At 43.2% G+C, this 23,787-nt stretch overlaps 1 protein-coding gene and 1 long non-coding RNA gene across 2 annotated transcripts; one reads left to right on the top strand and one right to left on the bottom strand.

Moving 5' to 3' along the window:
- On the bottom strand, positions 932 to 4,640 carry LOC110434965. The gene is made up of 2 exons (XR_002452596.1): positions 4,360 to 4,640; positions 932 to 1,321 (listed from the first exon to the last, which is right to left on the bottom strand). It is a non-coding gene; the product is annotated as an uncharacterized LOC110434965 (long non-coding RNA).
- Positions 2,959 to 3,891, top strand: LOC8071780. The gene has a single exon (XM_002454342.2). The coding sequence runs from the start codon at positions 3,122 to 3,124 to the stop codon at positions 3,524 to 3,526; it is 405 nt and encodes a 134-aa protein (XP_002454387.1). The 5' UTR covers positions 2,959 to 3,121; the 3' UTR covers positions 3,527 to 3,891.

Below are 23,787 nucleotides of genomic sequence, written 5' to 3'. Positions count from 1 at the left end.
ACCTGTAAGCAGTCACTATCCTTACCGATGTAATGGTAACCGATCCAAGCATGTTATGTGTTTGAGGTATGGCATCTGTCACTCTGAAATCTGAAACTTAAATTACTTGAGATCTTTTTATCATAGATTATACTTATGTCTTTTCATGATTTGTTCCTTTATTGTAAAGCTGGTGAGAAGTGACCTTCATGATTAATGATGACTGAATAACTGAGATGTACATAACCCTGTAAATCGAAAATATATTATTCAGTCTCGTCTCTTTTTATAAGGATTCAGTATGGTCTTTGTCGGACAGCAATAGACTCAGGTACAATGTTGAATTGTTGATTTTCAAGGATAGCTTCTTCAGGTGCGGGAAAATGCATGATGAGCACCTGAATAATATCGGCAAGCTTTCAAGGTTACTGTCATCCTGCTGTTGTTGAGCATGCCATCCTTCCATCATAAGTACACGATTCAAATTCTAAAGGGGTGTCTACTGAATTTAAATTGAATAGAGGCTGTCAAACAGGATCTTGGTTGCTGAATTCTGGCTTTCATAATTGGTCCTTCTGTAAATATGTCCGTGCCTAGATCATTTTCCCCGTCCTTCTGTCGGCAGATGGCATGCTGATGAAAAATGCAGTGCCTTCAAGGGGGTGGTCCAAATCTGTCTCGCTTTATTTGCAAAATCTGTTGCCCAGGCTGATCGTAATCTGCATCCAGCTGATGAAACGCACATGCAGACACAAAGAAAGTGATGAGACACGCAAGCTTTTCCTTGTTCATCCCATGTATCCTGATCTCTGGTGCAGCGGTAGTCGTCCAGCTATGGAACATGTCCTTAGCGCGTGAATTCCAAATGAAAACTTGTCCATCTGGAGAGGCTTTTCTTTGGGAAGCATCAGGAAATAAAATTCATTCTCTGGAAGAATAGGGCAGAAAAGCAGTGTTGAATTTCGTATAAGTTACTTCACCTTTTAGCTGCAGTACTGTGAATTAGGATGTACAAACGTTCATAAAAATTTGGTTGGGTCAAGCTACAGTTGTCCAAAGTCCAAACAAGCATGGACAAAACAACAAAAACAGATTACAGACAAGCTTTAGGAGAAACGGGACGTAAGGACCTGACATCAAGGGCAGCAAGTACATTTTCTGCTACGCTTTAAACAGCCTGTCGATATATACAGTGTGTGATACAGTGTATTCATTCAGGAATACTACGACAGTGCCATTGCAGTTGCAGGTGTACGGGGCAGGCACAAACATCGTCCCATTTGGAGCATTTGATTTGGATAAAATAGCCCTTCATGACTGTAAAAAACAGCGGACTTGGCAGCTGTGAAAGGTAGAAAACACTGTTAAGGTAAAAATGAAATTGTTCAGGCAAAGAAAGATAGAAGATGAATTCAGATTCAAAGTAAAGGGCAGAAAAATAATCGTAGTGTCAGGATTCACTCCAATTTAATACGGCCACTTGCCGCAAATAGCTGAAGTGGGCTTTGCTTTGTCTAATCCCTATAACCTGCTGATACTGTTAAAAATCAGTTACAGCTAGCAGTACTGTGATTGTAACAGTTCATATTAAAGGTATAGTTTGAAACAATAATCATAGAAAGCATAGTAACCAGTCATAATTTCCGAAAGATAAAAGCCTAAGCCTAACACTATTCAGTCTCTTGAAAAGAATAATGCCTGAACAAAATTACTGCTTGGTAATTACAAAAAAGTATTGGTAATTAAAGGTACAGGAGCATGGTTCACCACTTCACCTGAAGCTGGAGCTGGAGCCAGCTCATCCGAGAGAACTGTAGCACGCATCTTCTCTTTGAACAAAGCAGTGGCCTAGGTTGTCAGACTGTCAGGTATTGGGGTAACTAACCTAGGAGTATTTGGTGAAAATAACTTCCACCAACATGGAACAAAAATCCCATTATGGTAAAAGTTAACCGCGTCCCTAGGATCCATCTTGCCCACCCATTTCTTTAATCAATCAAACACCCTCCCCCATTTTTCAACGGTTGGTAGACTGTAAATAAAAGCATAAACAAACAGCTAATGACCCCTCAACAAGCTATATATTTAAAAAAAATCCTGGAGCAGAACCAAACCTCTCTCTCCTCCCTAACCCCAGCCGGTGTGCTGCTGCGGCTGCCCCAGCAGCTATTGGAGCTCAACCATCCAGAACTCCAGGGCGCTAGCGGTTCGTTGATAGAAACCCTCCTGCTTCCCTTCCTGCACACCACATCTCAATCTTTGCCGCGACTTCCCGATCTGCGGTACTTCCGGCATCGCGAGCCGAAGTTTGCCACCGATCCATTAGGTCCTTTGCATTCCTTTTCCTCCAGCGCCGGCAAAGTTTCCATCTTTTCGCCAACGGACTTGACAAATGGGGTGCATGACGCTGCTTGGAGTAGACGCAAGTCTTATGGAAGGTCAGATTCTTGTTTTTCATCAATCCATTAATGTATGGAGCGGATCGGCTGTTGAATCGGCCCCTGTTTCTTCTTTTTCGTTCATAAATTAAAAAAAAACTCTCTTTTTTGCTTTATCTGATTATTAGATGCGTATTGCTTCCTATTTGTATAACTTCCAACTGGGTGTATGCATGTTGTTTGATTTGAATTCATCAATTCTCAATATATATCCTTTCTGTTTCTTATTCTTAGTTCATATTCTTTTTAAAGAAATCTCTCCTTTTTTTGTTTTACTTTATTTGATTAGATGCGTATTGCTTTCTATTTTATATAGCTTTCATTTGGGTATATGTATGCCTTTTGATTTGAATGAATCGATTTTCGATTGACATGGATCTCAATAGACCTCGTAGTCCATTCTCTCTGTCTCTCCTTCTCTTTTATTTTATTTTGAAGGATTAAGAAGTTCATTGTTACATAGACACTCCAATCTCCATTACGATTTTTGGTCCTGAACTACCCAGATTCCTGAGCATGCCCTTGATTCTGTTTATGCAGATTTCTAGTATATCTTTTTTTACTAGATTGTCAAAAGACCAGTTGTCTTGACGAAGTACTTCATTTCCAACAAGCAATCAGATAAAACAAAAGGAGCGGCTTCAACAGAGTCTGCAGCTCCAGTGATTGGACCGACCAATATTTGCACTGCTGAAATTGGATCCATGGGTAGAGGAAGAGGGAGAGGGAAGAAGCTAACCACTGTCAGGAGCCATGAAGACAAAGGTAGCAGTGGTGAAGAAGTTGTGCCTGCAAAAAAGAGGAGGGGAAGGCCCCAAAAGCGCTTCGCCAATAAGATCGATCAAGCAGATGTTGAAAATTTTGTAGAAAAGGTCGATGGCGACCAAGAAGAAGTTGATGATGCCAAGCTGAAGAACAGCGCTGCAGCCGGTGGTAACAAGAGAGGCAGGCCGCTGAAAGAGGGCTCTAATATTGTCATAGAAGATAACAATTCCATTATTCGATCAAGCAGTGATGAATCAACAAGGACCAACGGATTCAGGCAGATTGGGAGCCGGCGGAAAAACAAGCCCCGGCGAGCAGCAGAGGCAGGATTAGAATGCAAGTGAATCATCCCTGTGGTTTTCAGTACAAGTTAGCATCCAATTTTTTTGCTATATCGTCATGTCTAGTAGCTCCCAGTGCTGAAAAACAAAACTCATGTCTAGTAGCTCCCAGTGCTGAAAAACAAAATGTAAACTAGCATGTTCTGATTGCATGCCTCAGTTTTTTTCCCCTTGACCCAAGTGTATGAACTAAATGGTACACCTACTTGTTCAGCTGCTCTAGGCCTGATTCAAATTTGAGCTGCTTGTAGCAGAGATTTTACCTTTCAGTTTACAAAGGCTGGTGATACCAGAAGGTGTTCCTGCAATTTTGATTAATCTGGTCTTCTTCTTTGCTCTTATTGCAATTATTTGTAGCTTATTAAGTTCTGGAAATGAAAAAGAACACAAGTGCTGTCTTGGGGATCTGTTATCTGCTCCTTTTAGGTTGCTGAATTAATATCTAAAATGTACATAGTTTGCTAGACTATTCTGGTTGCTTGATCTGGGAATAGCTTGTTTGGATAAGGATTTACATTTGCCATATCTGAGTACATTTAGCTCAACTTGGATTAACTCAGATTTAGATCATTCGTACCCATTTATGCGACAAATAACCTTTTATAGTAGATTTGTAGTACATGAATGGAATGCCAGTTCAATTTGATGACTTATTTCAGGCATCGTAAGACTGAAATTTGTTTTTTTTTTCTTTTTGAGGAAACTGAATTTGATCTTTCGTTATTTGAATAATTGAATTGAAACACAAGAACAAATATCGTGATCCTGACACCCGGAGTGGAATGGAATGGCATGGCACTGCAACAGGACTCGATGCCTATCGGTTTAGGGATCACCTTATCACAAGTTCACAGCATCCACCATCTCCTCTGTTCGAACCCGACACGGGACAAGGTCGGCAGAGGGCTTTTTGGCAAAAGCTGCGGCACTTTGCGACCGGCGACCCACACCCACCCCACGGTGGTGGCCTGCCGCCTGCCTCTGCCGCCGCGGCCCGCGCTGCTGGCACATGGGGTCTCGCTCTCGCCCGACGGACGCGCTCGGTCACGGTCGAGAGGAGCTCCCAGCTCCAGCGTGCGTGAGTGTTAGCAGTAGATAGAGGGGGAAGAATGGTATCAGGGACCAGGCTTGGAGAGAAAGAAGGAACCGTAGTTTAGGAATATAGAGTTTTAACTTACGTTAGAGCAAGTTTAGCAGATTCCTATTTGAGCCCTATAGTTAAATATCTAGACTAAAAATAACACTTTAGCCGGCCTCCTACTAAAGCCCCTTAATTTGGAGTGGACATCCAAATCTCTCCTGCAGACTCCATTTTTATTGGCACAACAACCCAGCCTCCATCCTGCGTGGTATGATCATTACCTTCCCACACCGTACAAACGCAGCCTCGCCTACCTCTATCCAACGCTGATCTCCACTACCGCACTCCCTTCCTCCACCCCCGACCTCCACTGCTGGGTGGATCCGCCAGTATGCAACTCTGGCGCGATGTGGCAGAACCTCCCGAGTTAAGTGGCCCACATGCACCCATCATTGTCCCAAAGACTTCTGATCGGCGTGCACGAGTTCCAAATGATTCAAGAAGTCTGTCGGGTGTAATGCAGCAAATAGGATTCACTCAACTCCTATTCACCTAATGCATCATATTAACTCAAGTGATATAAATAACTTTATGAAAATACAAGGATAGGGTTTAATGTCCGGGGCTTGCCTTGGCCGGAAGGGAAGTCCGACAACTCAGCAAAACCAGATGGATCCACAAACTCGGAAGCAACCCACTGAGGATTAGATTCCTCCGGAGCGTAGTCTACACGTAAAGGTGCATATGCATGATCAATTAGATGCTCATGACATGATAAAGACAGTTTACATATTCTTGGATGATAACATCAAACATGACTACCTCGAGTACAACTTACCTTCACGGTATAGAAACAAACTAATCTAACTATCAAAGTATAGATTACTACTAAGCAAGTTTTATTATCTTCATTAAGCAAGGTTGTGAAACCATCATACAACAAGGATCATTTATAGGAAATAAACCATAACCAGGGAGCATATCATGCTAAGTAACCACTGGTTGCCAATCAATCCAAAACATCACACAAATCCTAAAGGAATTAATTATTTCTATTTCTTTTATAATTATTTTAAATAGCTTTATTATGGAACAGATCATACTTTATCAAAGAGAGTTGAAATTATTCCTGAAGCTAGATAACAGTAACACAAGTTCACATGTCAAACTTCATGATTTTTGGATATACCCATAAATTATTAAAAATCATGGAAGATTTATTTATTAATAAACAGATACAATTTATCTATACCTGCAAACTATCAGAAAATAAACTCTAATATTTTTCCTGTGTTCTAATAAATTTATAGAACCTACACAAAAATTTTCATAATTTTTGGATCAGCAGATAATTTATTATACAAAATCAAATATATACATCATAAATTGCATAAAAGAAAAAGAAAATAAACACTGTGCCGCGAGCGGCCCAGGAACTCGGCCCGCAGGCCGGCCCGTCCGCGTTCGGCCCACACGGGCACTGCGCGCGCCTCCCCTCCTCTCAGCATGGTCACTGACGTCAGGCCCTCCTCTCTGCAGGACGCTGATGGGGCGACCCTACCCGTCAGCTCCTTCTCTGCCGCTTACGGCGGCTCGGCCATGACTCCGGCCGCCGTTGGCAAGGGTCTTGGCCCACGCGCGCATGCGCACCAGTACCGCCTCACCTTCGCGAACCGATTTCTACCACTCAATCGCGCTCTACCTCCTTCTTTCTACCTCAACCGTATCAATGGCGGACGGCTGCCATGACCAGCCACGGACCGGCCACTAGGGCTCGGTAGAGCGTAAACAAGTGGGACAGGGAGGTTCGGGGAAGGTTGATAAGTACGGTGCTCACGTTGCAAGGCCCGAGGAGGTAACCGAGGTTGTTGGCGACGGAGGCGGTGTCGTTGGGCGGGCGCTCTGGCTCGGCGGCGTTATTCCGGTGAACCTGCTCATGTCCAAGGAAAAGTAGCAAGCGCATGAGCATCAGAGTGACAAGGATAGGTAGGAACACCAGCTAGAATGGCATGAAAACTTCGAGAACGGCTTGGCCACGGAGAGGGCTCACGGCGGCGGTCTCGGTCGGAGTTGGAGAAGAACAGGGAAGTTCCGGCGCTTGAGTGGGTTATGGAGTGAGCTTGGGGGTGCGCTGGGTTCGCAAAGAGGTGGCGAACATCGTGGACAGGTCAATTTGGTTTGAGAGGAAACGAGCACGATGAATTTCAAGGAGAAAGGCGTCGGGTTCCTTCGGCCGTGGATGGTGAAAACGAGCGGCGTCGTCCACGTTGGTGCTCAAGTGGAGGGAGGAGCGAGCCCAGGGCGTCCACGTTGCCTGGCGACTCTGGCAGCCAAGCAGCTGCGTGCCCTCACGCACGCAGGCGGCGCTGCGCGGGCGGCGACCGCGCTGGACAGGGCGCCGAGATGCACACCGGGCTACTGTAGACGTCCATATCCTCCCCATTGTGTCCCTTTGCAAAAATCGGCCAAAGTTTGAACTAAAGCCAAATTTTCACCAAAACAAAAGTTGAGCAAAAATTTGTGAGCTACAAAACATGTTTGGGCGACCAAAGCCAATTTTGAGTAGAAACTAGTGAATTTGCCAAAACAGTTTTGAAGTTCAAACTCAATTCAAAGAAATTCAAATTTTTGAATTGGGGACAACACAGGGTTTCCAAAATTACTTTTGATTTTGCATAACAACTTGAAAAACTCTCAACATGAAAGTTGTTCAACTTTTTGAGCTCTACAACTTTCATGTTGGTCACTTTTCAAAATTCCAAATAGATTTTGAATTGGAGATACAAATTGGAAAAGGGGACACTTTACGGAAATCTGTATTTTCAAAATTACTTTGAATTTTGTATTGAAACTTCAAAAACTCAAAACACCAAAGTTGTACATATTGACAAGATCTACAACTTTTCTTTTGAACTCAACTTCAAATTTTGTTTGGTTTTTGAATTGCACAAAAAGGGGCAAATCTAGGGTTTTAAAATTAGGGTTTTTCCCCCTTAAGCTCTCGGAAAACTTTCACCCAAGGGTTTTAAACTTAAACATACCTTATCCACTAAGCACAAGCATAAAATTTAAACTTATTTTTATTGAATGCATATCCAGGTTATCAACTCAGATGAAATGCTGGTGCATATGATGACATGTCACGTTTTAGTTTGCTTAACACCAGAGTGTTACAGCTCTTTCCCCCTTTAAAGAAATCTCGTCCCGAGATTTAACTTGAAGGCTAACTAATGGAAAAGGAAGTTTGTCAAGCACTTCCAAAACCAACTTTTACAAAAACAGGGGTAGATCATCATACTATAGATTACAAGGATAAGACAGAAGAAAGAAACTCAGGAAAACTTTCTAAGAGAAACTCTTCTGACTCCCATGTGGCTTCATCCTCGGTATGTTGATTCCATTGCACCTTGTAGAATTTGATAGTTCTTCTACGAGTGACTCGATCTTTTTGATCCAGAATCTTGATAGGATACTCTGAATATGTCAGATCAGGTTCTAACTTAATTTCTTCAACATGAATGATATGATCAGGCACTTGAAGACATTTCTTCAACTGAGAGATATGGAACACATTGTGAACTGATAATAACGGTGGTGGTAAATCTAGACGATATGCCACCTTTCCACATCTTTCAAGGATTTGATATGGACCTATATATCGAGGTGCCAACTTTCCTTTTACTCCAAATCGAGTGACTCCTTTCATAGGTGACACTTTGAGATATACATAATCACCAATCTCAAAGATAAGAGATCGACGTCTCTTATCAGCATAACTCTTTTGCCTGGACTGTGCTATCTTCATGTTCTCTCGAATGAGCCTGACTTTCTCTTCAGCTTCTTTGACTAAGTCAACTCCGAAGAGACTATGTTCTCCAGGTTCAGACCAATTTAAAGGTGTTCTGCACCTTCTGCCATATATACCTGGGCAACGGGCCGGCCCGGCCCGGCACGGCACGACAACGGGCCGGCACGGCACGTTACTTAACGGGCCGAGGGGGCACGTCGTGCCCTGCGGGCCGTGCCTTACCGGCCTGCGTGCCTGACCTTCGGCCCAGGCACGGCACGGCGGGCCGTTTTGCGTACCGGGCTGGCCCGACAGGCACGGTAAAAATAGAGGGCCGGGCCAGCCCATAGCCCGTTGAAAGATAACATCTCAATAAATACATATTTAAAATCAGATTTCAAACATATTCATATTCATCAATCATCAGTTAGATACTTAGATAACAGATTCAAACACAGATGAGAGTTGACAGATGTAAATATCAAAATGAGCTGTTTGGTGCAATGCTGCCTCATTAAAAACCTACCTAGGTAAAACTCACCCTTGTGAGAAACCCTAGGCAGGAAAAAAGAGTGCAGCCAGCTCTAAATGTCTTAAGTCTTACTGTCTTAACAATATTACAGACCATTGTTCAAATGTTCAAATGAAAACTAAGTGAGTGAGGGTCACTACCACTCTCAACTCACACAAAAGCACCAACACTCCCAGCAAACAAATGAAATGACCACCCCTCAGCCACCAGTACCCTCATCTGCAACTTCAGGTTCATCCAGGAACAAATTCTCAAAGGCATCTTCGATTTCCTTGTTATCAGCAGCTTGATGTTGCTCCCTCTTCTCTCCTAGCTCCCAGTCCTTCAACAAGGTTAGCATCTCCACATGTTCGGGTTTCAAGCTTCGGCGTCGTTCTTCTAGGATCCTTCCAGATAAACTGAAACAAGACTCTGAAGAACAGGTGGAAACAGGAACTGACATGATATCTCTGGCCATAATAGCCAGGATGGGATAGGTTAGTTTGTGATCACGCCACCATAGGATAATGTCAAAACCATCCTCATAAGAAGTTATGCAGTCGCTGTCCAAATAGCTTGCAAGTTCAGAAGCAGTAGATTGAGAAGAAGAACAGGCAGATGAAGGACCAGGTAGATCTGATCCTCCAAAAATTCTCCCCCAAGCCTGTTTTCTCTTACCAGTGACTGGGGTAGGACCAGCAACTCTTTGATTAGAGGATGCACCATACTTTCTCAAATATTTCTCAAACAATTTATGCAACTCAGTTTTCACATCAGCATAGTAAACAGTGTAATCAGTACCACTACATTCATGAAGTAAATGGAGGACCCTTTGCATACCTCTGAGCTTAGCTCTAGGGTCAAGAATGAATGCAAATGAATATAACATAGGAATGTCCTTCCAATACTTAAGAAACTTACTTTGCATAGGAAACACAAAGGCTCTCAGATTAAGATCTCTTTCACAAGCATGTAAATGAGTTGCAATCTCCAGAACATGGTGCAGAACAAGAGGACTGGTAGGATAATAAACACCAGATAGTGTAACAGTACAGTCATAAAAGAGTTCCAGGAACTCCAATATTTTCTCAGCCACATGCCAATGAGCTTGAGACAACAGGGCACTACCATAATTTGAATTTATGAACACAGAAAATACTTCACGATAAGGAACCAAATGTTTAAGCATGAGATAAGTAGCATTCCATCTAACATCCATGTCTAAGCCAAATTTTCTAGGCCTCATACCTTTAGCTTCACAGTAGTTCTTAAACATAGCAACTCTTTGATTAGAGGAGTTCAAGAAATTAATTGCAGTTCTAAAGTCCTCTATATAAGGTTTGATTCTTTTTAGTGCAGATTTAACTATCAAATTAATAATGTGACAAGCACAACGTTGATGCACAAGACTGTAAGATCTATTAATAGGATCATCATCATCAGGTGCAGGGTCAGGACCAAGATAACCAGCAAACATGGGTGTCAAAGTTTCCATTGCCTTAGCATTGGAAGATGCATTATCTAAAGTGATAGAAAAGATCTTATCAATCAAGCCATATTCCTCAACCACAGATGCAATGGCAGCAGAAATGTTTTCACCATTATGCTTAACTTCAATCAACCTAAGACCTATAATCTTCTTTTGCAACTCCCAGTTAGAATTTACATAGTGAGCAACAACACATATGTAATCCTCCTTAGCATTACCAGACCATATGTCAGAAGTCAAAGCAACAGATGATGAAGCATGCACACAGTTCCTAATCATAGCACGACGTTCAGCAAATAACTTATCTAGATCTCTAGTGGTGGTTCTTCTAGATGATCTAACAAATCTTGGATTATGAGCACGAACAATGTATTCTTCAAATGCATCAGTGTCACCAAAACCAAGAGGAAGATCAAGCCTAGCAATCAATCTACACAGTTCAGTTCTAGCAACAGTAGGATCATAGTTCCAATTATGCAAAGCCCCATCAGAACTAAAAGCTAGTCGAGACTGAACCTTATTTTGCTGATCAAGTTTAGCAAGGCAACCTTTAGCGTGCCTAAGAATATGACCAGTACCAGCAGCAGATCTACCACTCAAAACTTTTTTACAAATCTTACAGATAGCTTTAACACGCACACGATTACCATTTATCATCTCAAAAACCTCATCAAATGTTTCCCAACACTTAGACCGTCGCTTACCACATGTACCAGAGGAAGGAGAAGGAGTAGCATTACCATCACCATTACCATTAACACCAGTGCTCATGGTGTGGGTGTTGGAGTCCACCGCATCGACGGGATCGACGTCGTTCACGGGAGGCTGTGACCCGCCGCCACCGGATGCGTCGACAAACACATCAAAGGGGTCACGGCCGTCATCGTCCCTCTCCGGGGACAACCCAGCAGCGATGAAGTCGTCATTCCCTGTCCACTCGTCGCACGTCGTCGCCAAGGGGCCCTCGGCCGCGGACGGCTGTACTCCTCCTCCTCCAGCACCATTCCTCAACGGTGCGTGGCCACGACTTGGCCGCGGTGCCATTGCCCTAGCCCGTCGTCCGTCTACGCCACCAAGGCTAGTTGACGACGAGGCATCGGCAACAGACCTGCAAAAAGAACAGATTTAGGGTTAGATTAGAATGGGGGAAAAGAAAAATTACGAAGAAGACGAGATCTAGGGTTAGATCTTACCTGCGCAACCGGAGCCCGGCGCCGGAGAAGACGAGATTAAGAAGGACGACGAGCGACTACGGAACGGAGACGGGGAGGCGGACTCACATGCTCATGGACAGGATAGAGGAAGAAGGGAGACAGATAGGGAGAGGGAGGCAGGGAGCAGGGAACTCAGGGAGAGAGGCAGAGAGCCGACGGCGACGGCGATGTCACCAGATCGAAGGACGACGGCGGCGAAGAAGTCGAGAGGAGGAGCCGACCTCTCGGATCCGATCTGAGAGAGAGAGAGTGTGCGAGGCTGCGCCTGCGCTGCGACTGGTGACTGCGAGTGCGAGGGCGACGGCCGACGACCGACGGTCGATGAGCGACGGCGGCGCGGCTGCGGTGGTGAGTGAGGACGAGCGACGGCGGCGCGGCTGCGGCTGCGGTGGGGATTAGGGTTAGGGTTTCGGGTGGGGAGACTGAGTGAGGCGGGCGAGCGCCGCGGGGGCCGGCCGGGCGGAAATTTATATGGAGGGGGGTCGGGGGGAGTGGAAGCCAGGGAGGCGCGCGGCGCGCCCTACTGGGCTGGCGGCCTGGCTGCTGGTGCCGGCCGGCCTGGTGGGGGAGCGGGCCGGTACCGGGCCTGCCATTATTTGGCGGGCCGGGCCGTGCCGGCCTGCGGGCCTGAAGTGCGGCCCAAGCACGGCCTGCACCCCCGTGCCGTGCCAGCCCGGGCCCAATGAACTTCGGGCCGTGTCGTGCTTGGGCCGGGCCAAAGTGACGGGCTTTGGGCCGTGCTAACGGGCTCGGGCTGCATGCCCAGGTATACTGCCATATAGAGCTTCAAATGGTGCCATCTTAATGCTTTCTTGATAACTATTATTGTAAGAGAATTCTGCTAAAGGCAAACATTCATCCCATTTCTCTGAATAACTGAGCACACAAGATCTTAACATATCTTCTAAGATCTGATTGACTCTTTCAGTCTGACCCCCAGTCTGTGGATGATAAGTTGTACTATGCAGAAGTTTGGTACCCAAGGGCTTATGCAAGTGCTTCCAGAAAGCATTTACAAATTGTGTCCCTCTATCAGATACGATAGTCTTTGGAATACCATGTAAACTCACAATTCTGTTAAAGTATATCTTAGCATAGATGGACGCCCGATACTTCTTTCTTACAGGAATGAAATGGGCTGATTTGGTCAGACGATCAACAATGACCCATATGGAATCAAACCCTTTCGATGTTCTGGGTAGACCCACTATGAAGTCCATACTAATGTCATCCCACTTCCAAGATGGAATTGGCAATGGTTGCAATTCTCCAGCAGACCTAAGATGAACTGCTTTCACTTTTTGACAAGTATCGCATCTAGCTACATAACTAGCAATTTCAAGCTTCATCTTAGTCCACCAGAATCTTTGTTTCAGATCATGATACATCTTATTACTGCCTGGATGGATTGAAAATCTTGTTGCATGAGCTTCATCAAGAATTTGTTTTCTGAGTTCAGAGACTTTTGGAACTACTAAACGATCCTTGAACCAAATCACTCTAGCTTCATCTATTCTGAATTTAGAATTCTGCTCAGACTGAATCTTTTCTTTCAAAAAGAACATACCCTTATTTTCTTTCTGAGCTGTAATAATCTGATCTTTAATAGACGATTGAACTGTCACATTCGCAAGGCTTCCTTGCGGAATCATTTCAAGACTTAACTTTTCAAATTCATAACACAAGGTAAGATCTATAGGCTTGACTTCTAGACAATTGCAATGACTCTTTCGACTGAGTGCATCTGCCACTACATTGGCTTTGCCTGGGTGATAGTGTACTTCGATATCATAATCTTTTATCAGTTCTAACCACCTTCTCTGACGCATATTCAATTCTGACTGAGTGAAGATGTATTTCAAACTCTTATGATCAGTGTATATGTGACAAGTATTACCCAACAGATAGTGTCGCCAGATCTTCAGAGCATGGACTACAGCTGCCAACTCTAGATCATGTGTTGGATAATGCTCTTCGTGACGCTTAAGTTGTCGTGAAGCATAGGCAATGACTCTGCCTTCTTGCATCAGTACACACCCAATGCCTTTGCCTGAAGCATCACAATACACATCAAAGGATTTTTCAATATCAGGTTGAGCTAGCACTGGTGCAGTGGTCAACAACTTTTTCAAAGTTTGAAAAGCTTCTTCACATTCGGATGACCACACAAACTTAGTATCATTCTTTAGCAGTGTTGTCATTGGTTTAGAGATCTTGGAGAAGTCAGGGATAAATCTGCGATAATACACTGCCAATCCTAAGAAACTCCGAACTTGATGTACTGAAGTTGGTGACTTCCAGTCCAGAACTTCCTGAACTTTGCTTGGATCTACTGCAACACCTTCAGCTGACAGGACATGACCCAAAAATTGAACTTCATCTATCCAGAAGTCACACTTGCTAAACTTAGCATATAACTGATGTTCTCTCAGGCGAGTCAAGACTATCCTGAGATGCTCTTCATGTTCTTCTTTAGTTTTGGAATAGATGAGAATGTCATCAATGAATACAACCACGAACTTATCTAACTCTGGCATGAACACTGAATTCATCAAGTACATAAAATGTGCTGGGGCATTTGTCAGACCAAAAGACATGACCAGATATTCATACAGACCATATCTGGTAGTGAATGCTGTTTTCGGAACATCTTCTGGTTTGATCTTAATTTGATGATACCCAGATCTCAAGTCTATCTTCGAAAATACCTTAGCACCAGTAAGTTGATCAAAGAGAAGATCAATACGGGGCAAAGGATACTTATTCTTGATTGTTACTTCATTCAAAGGACGATAATCCACACATAGCCTCAAGGTATTGTCCTTTTCTTCACAAAGATTGCCGGACAACCCCAAGGTGATGAACTAGGTCGAATGAAACCTTTATCCATCAATTCTTGCAACTGAGTTTTCAATTCTGCTAATTCTTTTGGTGGCATTCTATAAGCTCTTCTGGATATTGGTGCTGTCCCTGGCTTGAGCTCTATTTCAAACTCCACATCACGATCAGGTGGCAGACCAGGTAAATCCTCTGGAAACACATCAGGAAACTCACAGACCACTGGAATGTCCTTGATTTCCTTGACAGAGATAGCACATACTTGCTCAACTGCTCTCTTAAGGGTAGGAAGATGGATAAGAAGTTGAGACTTGCTATTAGGTAAGTTGACCCTGATGGTTCTATTTAAGGTGTCTATAACTGCACCTCTCTGACTCATCCAGTTCATACCCAAGATTACATCTATACTTGGATCTTTTAACACTATCATGGATGTTGGAAATATATATCCACCCAAGCCTATTGGTACCTGATGTACCATTTCCTTAGTGCATAGTCGACCCCCAGGTGACTGTATAAAGAATTCATCTTTGGTTGCACCAATAGGTATATTATGCTTTTCCGCAAATGTTCTATTCATGAAAGTATGTGATGCACCAGAATCAAAAAGTGTAAGCGCTGGGTGTTGGGCAACAGGGAACATACCAAGCATCACTGGCTCTCCTTCAGGTATAGCTTCAATTTGAGTATGGAAAACCCTTCCTGTTTTCTGAGTACCCTTACCCTTCTGCTGATTCTGGGCATTACTTTTGTTTGGATTTGTTTGCTGATTTCCAACTGGCCTCGGTGCATTGACATTTGGAACATTTTGCCTTGGGTATGGACATTCACGAGCAAAATGTCCACTATTCCCACAATTGTAACAAGGGTTGTTGGCAGCTTGTGGCACTGGCGGACGGATGGTAGGAACATTTGGCTGACGTTGAGCATTGAACGGCATTGCCGGCCTTGCAAAACTCCTCTGCATATTCTGCTGCTGAGGCGGATGATAAGAAGGACGATAAGATGGACGAAACTGCTGAGCTGGATGATATACGAGCCTCTGACGCTTCTTGTTGCCGCCAGATGATCCAGACCCTGAGACAATCCCCTTCTTCTTCTTAGCCTCCTTATGTTTGCGGTTCTTTTCTTCACTGGAAATAGCGATGTTCACTGCCTCATGATAAGATATATTGCCACATGATGCCATCATTAACTGGAGCTTTGTATTCAAGCCCCTCATGAAACATGCCTTCTTCTTTTCATCAGTGTTGACTTGCTCAATTGCATATTGGGATAGATGATTAAACTTTCCAATATACTGCAGGACTGGCTCATCCCCCTGACGGAGAGCTAAGAACTCTTCAAGCTTCATTTTCATAACTCCATCGGTGGCGGGCTGGTTGAACAGCCAGTAAGTTTGCCCACCAAACCCCTGCACCCCATCTCAGCTGCTGAGCGGCGAAAGCTGGCTTCTGAGTTTCAGTACAGTTGATGAGACTGAACTTTTGCTCCATGGTGCGAAGCCAATCATCAGCTTCAAGAGGTTCATCAGCTTTTGTGAACACTGGGGGACGGGTATCTGTGAAGTCAACATATGTGGTTTCTTCTCGGTTATTGCGACCACGGCCACGCCGACCAACATTCTGGTTTTGTGCTAACAGAGTTGTTGCATTGACCAATGCTGCAATTGCATCAGCCAAAGAGGGTGGAACTGGTGGTGCATTAGGAAAATCATCCCCACCCTGGGAAGAACTAGCTCCATGGTTGTTAGCAGGCATCTGTTTAAAAACACATCACACTTTGATTAACATCCTTACTTAACCATTATACATCATGACATACATAACACAAACACGTTCATCTTATTTATCATACAAGTCCGCTCTTGGGCAGGACTACTGAAACCACTATTTTACACAACTTCCCATACTAGAGGTTTTCTGACTAACTAAGTTACAAAGTCACAAGATCACACTATATTATACTTCTTGCCTACTCAACCCCTAGTCATCATCCATGTCTGATCCACTTTCGTTGACATCCTCATCTGGAGCTAGAATTTCTGGCTCCTCTGCTTCATCCTCAGAAGTATCACTATCCACTTGGATGACAACTGGTCCTTCCTCTGCTGCTTCAGGAGCCTCAGGTGGGTTGAGGGCATCATGCAGCTGGTGCACCTCCTCATGAATGATGTTGGCATAGGCCTCAAGATTGACCACATACCCCGCCATATGGTACAGTTGAACTTCCATGTTGATGTTGTCAGTGAGCATCAGGCGTAAATCATTCTTCATAAGCCTGTAGGTCCTTGGCGAAGGAGGACCTCCGCTAGTGTCACTCCCGTTTCCGTCGCTGGCGTCATCAGTGCTGCTGTCGCTGCTGTCGGAGGGTGGCGGATCCCTTGATGCCATCTGGTGCCTTGGGACACGACCTCCGGTTGACTTGCGAGCGGTTAGGCGGGTACGAGGCATCTGCCAAAATATTTTTATTTTGAATATTAGAACTATATATGTTCCAAAGTTAAAGGATAGAGTTTTATAATTAGATAGACATATTACCCCTAGTTATTAACAACTTTAAGGAGGAAAGTTAATTACATGTTATCAATAATGATGCATGAAACGTACTTACGAACAAAGCATACATCAAACAAATAATTAACTTTAAATTAGTCACTTGATATAAAAGTGCATAAACTTTCTCTTCATAAATAGGGCAATATTATAATATTATAAGCATCGTTCCTTGTATATAAATATCACCACAATATACTAAGAACATATCCATTTAGATAGAAGGGTAAGTCTAAAGAATGAATTGAGACAAGTTAGAAGCATAAGACAAGCTTAGAAGCAATTTGGACTCAAGCAAATTTGAAATTTAGTTTGACTCAAAAGCTTTTGAAGTTTTAAAAAATGAATACTGTTATACTTTCTAAGGGAAACCTGCTCTGATACCAGCTATGGCAGAACCTCCTGAGTTAAGTGGCCCACATGCACCCATCATTGTTGTCACACCCTGGCATTTAAAATAAGACCAGAGTCGTCATATGTGTGCCCAGGAAGTCCACACATACAACAAAGAATAGAAATATCAAAAACAATGTTATATATAGTGGAAAACATATTTATATTAACACTTACAAACATCAGAGTACGCGGAAAGAGTAGCTAAACTTCTTAGGCTCCAATCTTCTCAGGGACGGTTGACTGGGGGCTCCGTACGCCAAGCACTTCTGATAAGCTTCTAGAAAACTCCATGACCTCTTTATCCTTCTTCTGAGCAGCACTTTACTACACACTGGGGGTGTGGGGGAAATAGCAAGGGTGAGTTCATGTCGAACTCAGCAAGTACAGACGGAAAGTATAATGACATGCAAGGCTTAATCAAAGGAAAAGCTGACACTGTTTAACTGCAGGTGAGCTTTTTAGTTGGTACACTTTTATTACAATTCTTTTATTAAAACAACCTATTACTAAATATGAGTGAAGCATCCCAACCCTTAATTAGATGAAAGTATATTAACAATTTTATTAATCATCATTATAATTATTACCGAGGTAGCAACCTCAGATAGTAACTCGGGGTAGCAACCCCATTAAGGTCATGGGATAGCAATCCCAATTTAGAACACAGGATAGCAATCCTGCCAACACGGAATAGCCATTCCGCCAAAGCACGAGGTAGCAACCTCAACCAAATTTCGCCTCCAAGTGTCCAGTGAATCCAATTTGCTCATCAAGTGAGGGTCTGGGCCGCTCGTGACCGTGAGCACGGCTAATATATCAGTTTTACACTCTGCAGAGGTGTGCACTTTCACTCCAAGTCGTGATTCCCATTTGCCCGGGGTCGCGACTCCCCAAAACACTGCCGAGGTGAGCAGGCAGGGTCTCACTACGAGACCTTTCACAGGGTCCAACTAATAGGATGCCACTCGCAAGTTTTTGCCGGGGTGCTCGACAGTCGATACCCATAGCCATGGCGTACCGAGCAGCCGCTAACTTAATATTCATTACCCAAGTTACTTCCTCACGCCTACCCGGAAAGTAACACCCTACTAGTGGAGGTCCTGCTAATTAGTCAAGCCAGAGCCATATAGCTTGGAGCTGCACTGTAAGTCCCAGGGGGCCGCTCCCTGACTAAGTCCTTACGGAGAGCAGAGACGGGTACGCCCGGCAAACCGGGCCACCAACAGTACCCGCTCCCCCTGTCCTCAACCAAACCACGATGCTTGCAAGCACCGCAACATCTCCATCACCGAAATGACCATAGTTCATCATTTAATCATTTATCATCATTGAAGAATTTATTAAGCAAGATCATTATTTTTATTATTATATAGATTAGATGAGTAGAGCAACTAAGCATATCTATTGTTCACTATACTACCCATGTATAAACCCAGGTATACAAGGAATATAGTAGAAGACTAGTCATGTCCTTAGGGTTTGCAGTATTAAGACACATGCAATAGAAAGTAAACGTATTTAAAGTTCATAGGTACAATATGATCAAAGGGTGCCTGCACTTGCCTTAATTCCCAGTGGTTAACTGCTCAGAAATCTTTGACTTCCTTCTTCTGATCTCCAACTTCTGCTTCGACTGTCGGTCCTCAGCTCCTGGTCTTCACTATTGACGAACCACGCTTCTTCTACTCGTAGCAACCGAGCAACACAAACAGACAAACAAACAATCATGACTAAGAACAAACAACAATCAAAAGAAAAGCTTAGAAAGAGCGCACTAAACGACACGACTTAATACTACGATCGTGACAACGTAAGAACGATTGAGAACGGAGCTATCGTTAATCGGACACGACTTTCGGGGTTCGAAGTGTAACGGAGAAGACGACTATACGCTAGTCGTATTTTATTAAAAGAGGTGATAGACTTTGTCTAAAAGTTGAGTTGACCAAGCTATAAGAGATTATAAAGGTTAAGGTTAAATGTTAGTCATATTCTATTTATAATTAATTATATACCACTAAAGCCAATCAAGCATTTATAGTTTTGAAATATAGAACATATGAAAGCAACTAATCGAGTGATTATATATCATATTTAAACTAATCAAGTTATAACTAATAAAGAAACATTAAAGTTGATATTAATAACGTGGGCATTTATTTATTTACAAAAGATCAAAATTATAAACATTATTTACTTTTAAATCAAAAAGACTCTAGATAAATATTACTAAATTATTTATGTGCTTCATGTTTAAATAACCAAATTATAATTAAGAGGTATTTGAGTTCACATTTGATTATAAATACAAAAGTATAAACCTAACGTGTTTTTAAATTAATTAAATAGGAATGCATTCGAAACATTAATCGGATTAATTATACTCATAAACATGAGACAATAAATATAGCACTGCTAACATGTATATTACATCGACATAGTCACAATGCAACGAGAACCGAATTACAACCCTAGATTATTTTAATTTAAAAGCTATTAATCAAATTATATTTAAATCAATAAATTCAGAAATAAGTTACATGATGAATATGTATACTACTGCGTAGAGCGCGGCGATATCAAACTAACGCGACAAGAATGGGCTCAATCAGAATTAATACGCGGATTCTATGGCCAAAACTAGGTCAGTGGCAAAGCCGTGAATAAGCAGAACTATTTTTTTGTATTTTAAATAATTAAAACAGAATTAAATACGCAATTTGGATTAAATCCACGAATACCAATGGATCCAGGGGCTAGACTGCTAAAAACAGGACTGAAACCTAATTACTTTTGAATGGGGATGGACTGCGGGTTGATTTCATAAAACCAGAGGGACCTTTTTGCAAAAGAGCAGGGAGCGGCGCGGGCGGCCGGGCGGGCTGGCCACGTGGCGCGCTGGGGTTGGACGGTCCACGGGCGGCGCTGTGGACCGCGGGCTGGGGCGTGGTCCACCGGTCCATGGTGGACCGGGCCGGTGCGTGGTGGCGGAGGGCGGCCTGGCCGCAGCGGCGCCATGGCCGGCTTTGCGGCGAGCTCGCTGTGCGGCGCTGCGGGGCTCGGGAGGCCACGCCGAGGGCATGGGAAGGACGCGCGGGACGTGGCGAGGCCGATGAGCGCGTCGGCGAGGGCCGAGAGTGGCCGGGGAGGCGGGTGCGCGAGGCGGGGCGGCTCGGCGGCGGCCGCACTACTCCGTCGAGGGCGCGCGCGCGACTGAGAGAGGGAGGATGAACGGGAGGGGCACCGGTGGATTCCTTACCACGCAGCGAAGCTCGGGGAGACTTCCTCGTCGCCGGAGACGCAGCACGCGAGAAGACCGACGGCGGCGGCTCGAGCTCCAGTGCGCGGCAATGGCGGCGGCTCGGCGCGGCTAGGTCTCGCGTGGCGGCGGGGCTTCGCTAGGGTTATGCGGGCGTGCGGCGCACAGGGCTAAGCCCTTTTATGGGCACGGCCATCCTCGATCTGCGCGCACGATCGTGAAATCGGGCGGCAGCAGTGAGCTCCGGCCGATGCGGAGGTAGGAGACGACGCAGCGTCCCGCTGACATGTGGGCCCGCGTTGTCAGCGGCTCAGGCGCGGCTGGCAGGCGGGGCCCGCCTGGCAGTGGGAAGGCGCGGGCGCAGGGGGCTGGGCCGCGGCCTGGCTGGTGCGCGGGCGAGCTGGGCCAGAAGCGCTGGCGGCCCACGCGGCAAGAGAGAGAGGGGGGGAAAGGGAGCTGGGCCGGGGAAGAATGGGACGGCCCAGAGAGGAAGAAATCCCTTTTTCTTTTTATAAACATGATTTCTAAACTATTTTACTAAACCAAATTTTCAAAACCCTTTTTAATTCCTAATTTGAGATTATTTAAGAGCTTGTTTTCCTTACTACTTTTAGAACAAAACATATTTTCTTAATAACATATTTTTAAATTGTTTTTCAACTCAATTATAAATTAGTTTTCAAAAAGGACTTTTAGTGTTTTTATTTTCCCGAAAACCGAAAGAACTTAATCGTGGCTCGCTGGAAATTTTATAATTCATTTTTGCGAGACAAGCCAAGCAAAGCTAGGGCACAAAACACACAACAGCAAAGCAAATCACTTTTCTCTTAATTTTATAAAAGTTTTAAAATTTCATATATTTTTTTTTGAATTCAATAATTAAATAACCCTTGGAATATTTTAGAAAAATTTTCAATTCATATTTAATTTAGTGTTTTCTAATAACAATCCAAAATCTAAAAAATTTGGAGTGTTATAATTGTCTCAAAGACTTTTGATCGGCGTGCACGAGTTCCAAATGATTCAAGAAGTCTGTCGGGTGTCCTTGGAAAACCCGAATCATCCACGTTACATTCTTTCCAGGAATTCCCTCATTAAGCATTACAGTATTACAACATTTCATAGGTAAGATAAATCAGAGTAAAAACGGAAAGGTTACATAACGTAGATTGAAACTTAAGTACAAAGGTTACAAACCATAAGTATTGGTACATAAAAGGTTCGGAACTTTATATTACATAAACCATAAGTCACACAACTTGCTTTACTTGCCCAAGGTCACACATCAGATTCATCATCATCACTCTCCTCCACAAGAGTGAAGAAACAACGACCATCAAAAGGTTGATCAAAAGGTTCACCTGCAATATGGGTTAATAAACCCTGAGTACAAAAGTACTCAACAAGACTTAACCGACTAGAAAAGAGGTGAAGACTCGGGTATGCAGGTTATAGGGATTCAAGGAAAAGCTTTATCAGAATCAAAGCATTTCTTTTGCATAAAAGCTTACTAAAAGTAAGACCTACTTTTAAGTTTTAACTCAAGATCATCATTTATGACTAACCAAAACTATTATCAAACTTTCATAAGCATACCATATCTTTCTTATATCAAAGATTCACTTATTACTACGATGATGGGGTGAGGATTGAGGCTCCATAACCGAGGAAACACGGCGATTCGAATCGATTAAACCCAGCTGGGGATTCAGTACCACACGACATATGTAGAACTTAATCTTGCATATGTCAACCTTTTCTATAGATCCTCCCATACAAGAACGGGTCCAGCGTCACCCGAGAGTACAGTACACCACCATCCTACAGCCAATCTAGATGTTTCCCGGTCATCTCAGATCCGTAAGGTGGGTACACGCTACTCTCGCCATCTCTCCACTCCCAGTACGCGGTTAGCCGTTCTCAAGCATCGGAATAGCTATAGGTAAGGCTTACCATCGCATGTGGGCTGTACTCAAAGGTCTCAAACACAGCAGGCCATCAACGGAACGGTCCTTAATCGACACAGTTGGAGACACTACTTTAAGACTCCATTCTTAAAGCAAGTCCACCGACCGGTCTCAAGTTGAAACATCATTGACCATAAAAGTATTCCACAACAACCCTTCAAACTTTCTCATTTGAAAATCTATCTAATAAGCAGGGCTAAGCATACTAAGTATTTTCATAAAACAAGTATCAAGGTTAATATGGAAATCATCAAGGTAGGTAATGCAGCAAATAGGATTCACTCAACTCCTATTCACCTAATGCATCATATTAACTCAAGTGATATAAATAACTTTATGAAAATACAAGGATAGGGTTTAATGTCCGGGGCTTGCCTTGGCCGGAAGGGAAGTCCGACAACTCAGCAAAACCAGATGGATCCACAAACTCGGAAGCAACCCACTGAGGATTAGATTCCTCTCGAGCGTAGTCTACACGTAAAGGTGCATATGCATGATCAATTAGATGCTCATGACATGATAAAGACAGTTTACATGTTCTTGGATGATAACATCAAACATGACTACCTCGAGTACAACTTACCTTCACGGTATAGAAACAAACTAATCTAACTATCAAAGTATAGATTACTACTAAGCAAGTTTTATTATCTTCATTAAGCAAGGTTGTGAAACCATCATACAACAAGGATCATTTATAGGAAATAAACCATAACCAGGGAGCATATCATGCTAAGTAACCACTGGTTGCCAATCAATCCAAAACATCACACAAATCCTAAAGGAATTAATTATTTCTATTTCTTTTATAATTATTTTAAATAGCTTTATTATGGAACAGATCATACTTTATCAAAGAGAGTTGAAATTATTCCTGAATCTAGATAACAGTAACACAAGTTCACATGTCAAACTTCATGATTTTTGGATATACCCATAAATTATTAAAAATCATGGAAGATTTATTTATTTATAAACAGATACAATTTATCTATACCTGCAAACTATTAGAAAATAAACTCTAATATTTTTCCTGTGTTCTAATAAATTTATAGAACCTACACAAAAATTTTCATAATTTTTGGATCAGCAGATATTTTATTATACAAAATCAAATATATACATCATAAATTGCATAAAAGAAAAAGAAAATAAACACTGTGCCGC

The sequence above is a fragment of the Sorghum bicolor genome, chromosome 4, assembly GCF_000003195.3.
Source record: "Sorghum bicolor cultivar BTx623 chromosome 4, Sorghum_bicolor_NCBIv3, whole genome shotgun sequence".
Taxonomy (NCBI): Eukaryota; Viridiplantae; Streptophyta; class Magnoliopsida; order Poales; family Poaceae; genus Sorghum; species Sorghum bicolor.
Note: the sequence above shows the minus strand (reverse complement) of the source record. Positions and strands in the feature narration are given on the sequence as shown.

Coding starts and splice junctions, on each gene's coding strand:
- LOC8071780 (XM_002454342.2), top strand. CDS start 3,122: ATGGGTAGAGGAAGAGGGAGAGGGAAGAAGCTAACCACTGTCAGGAGC.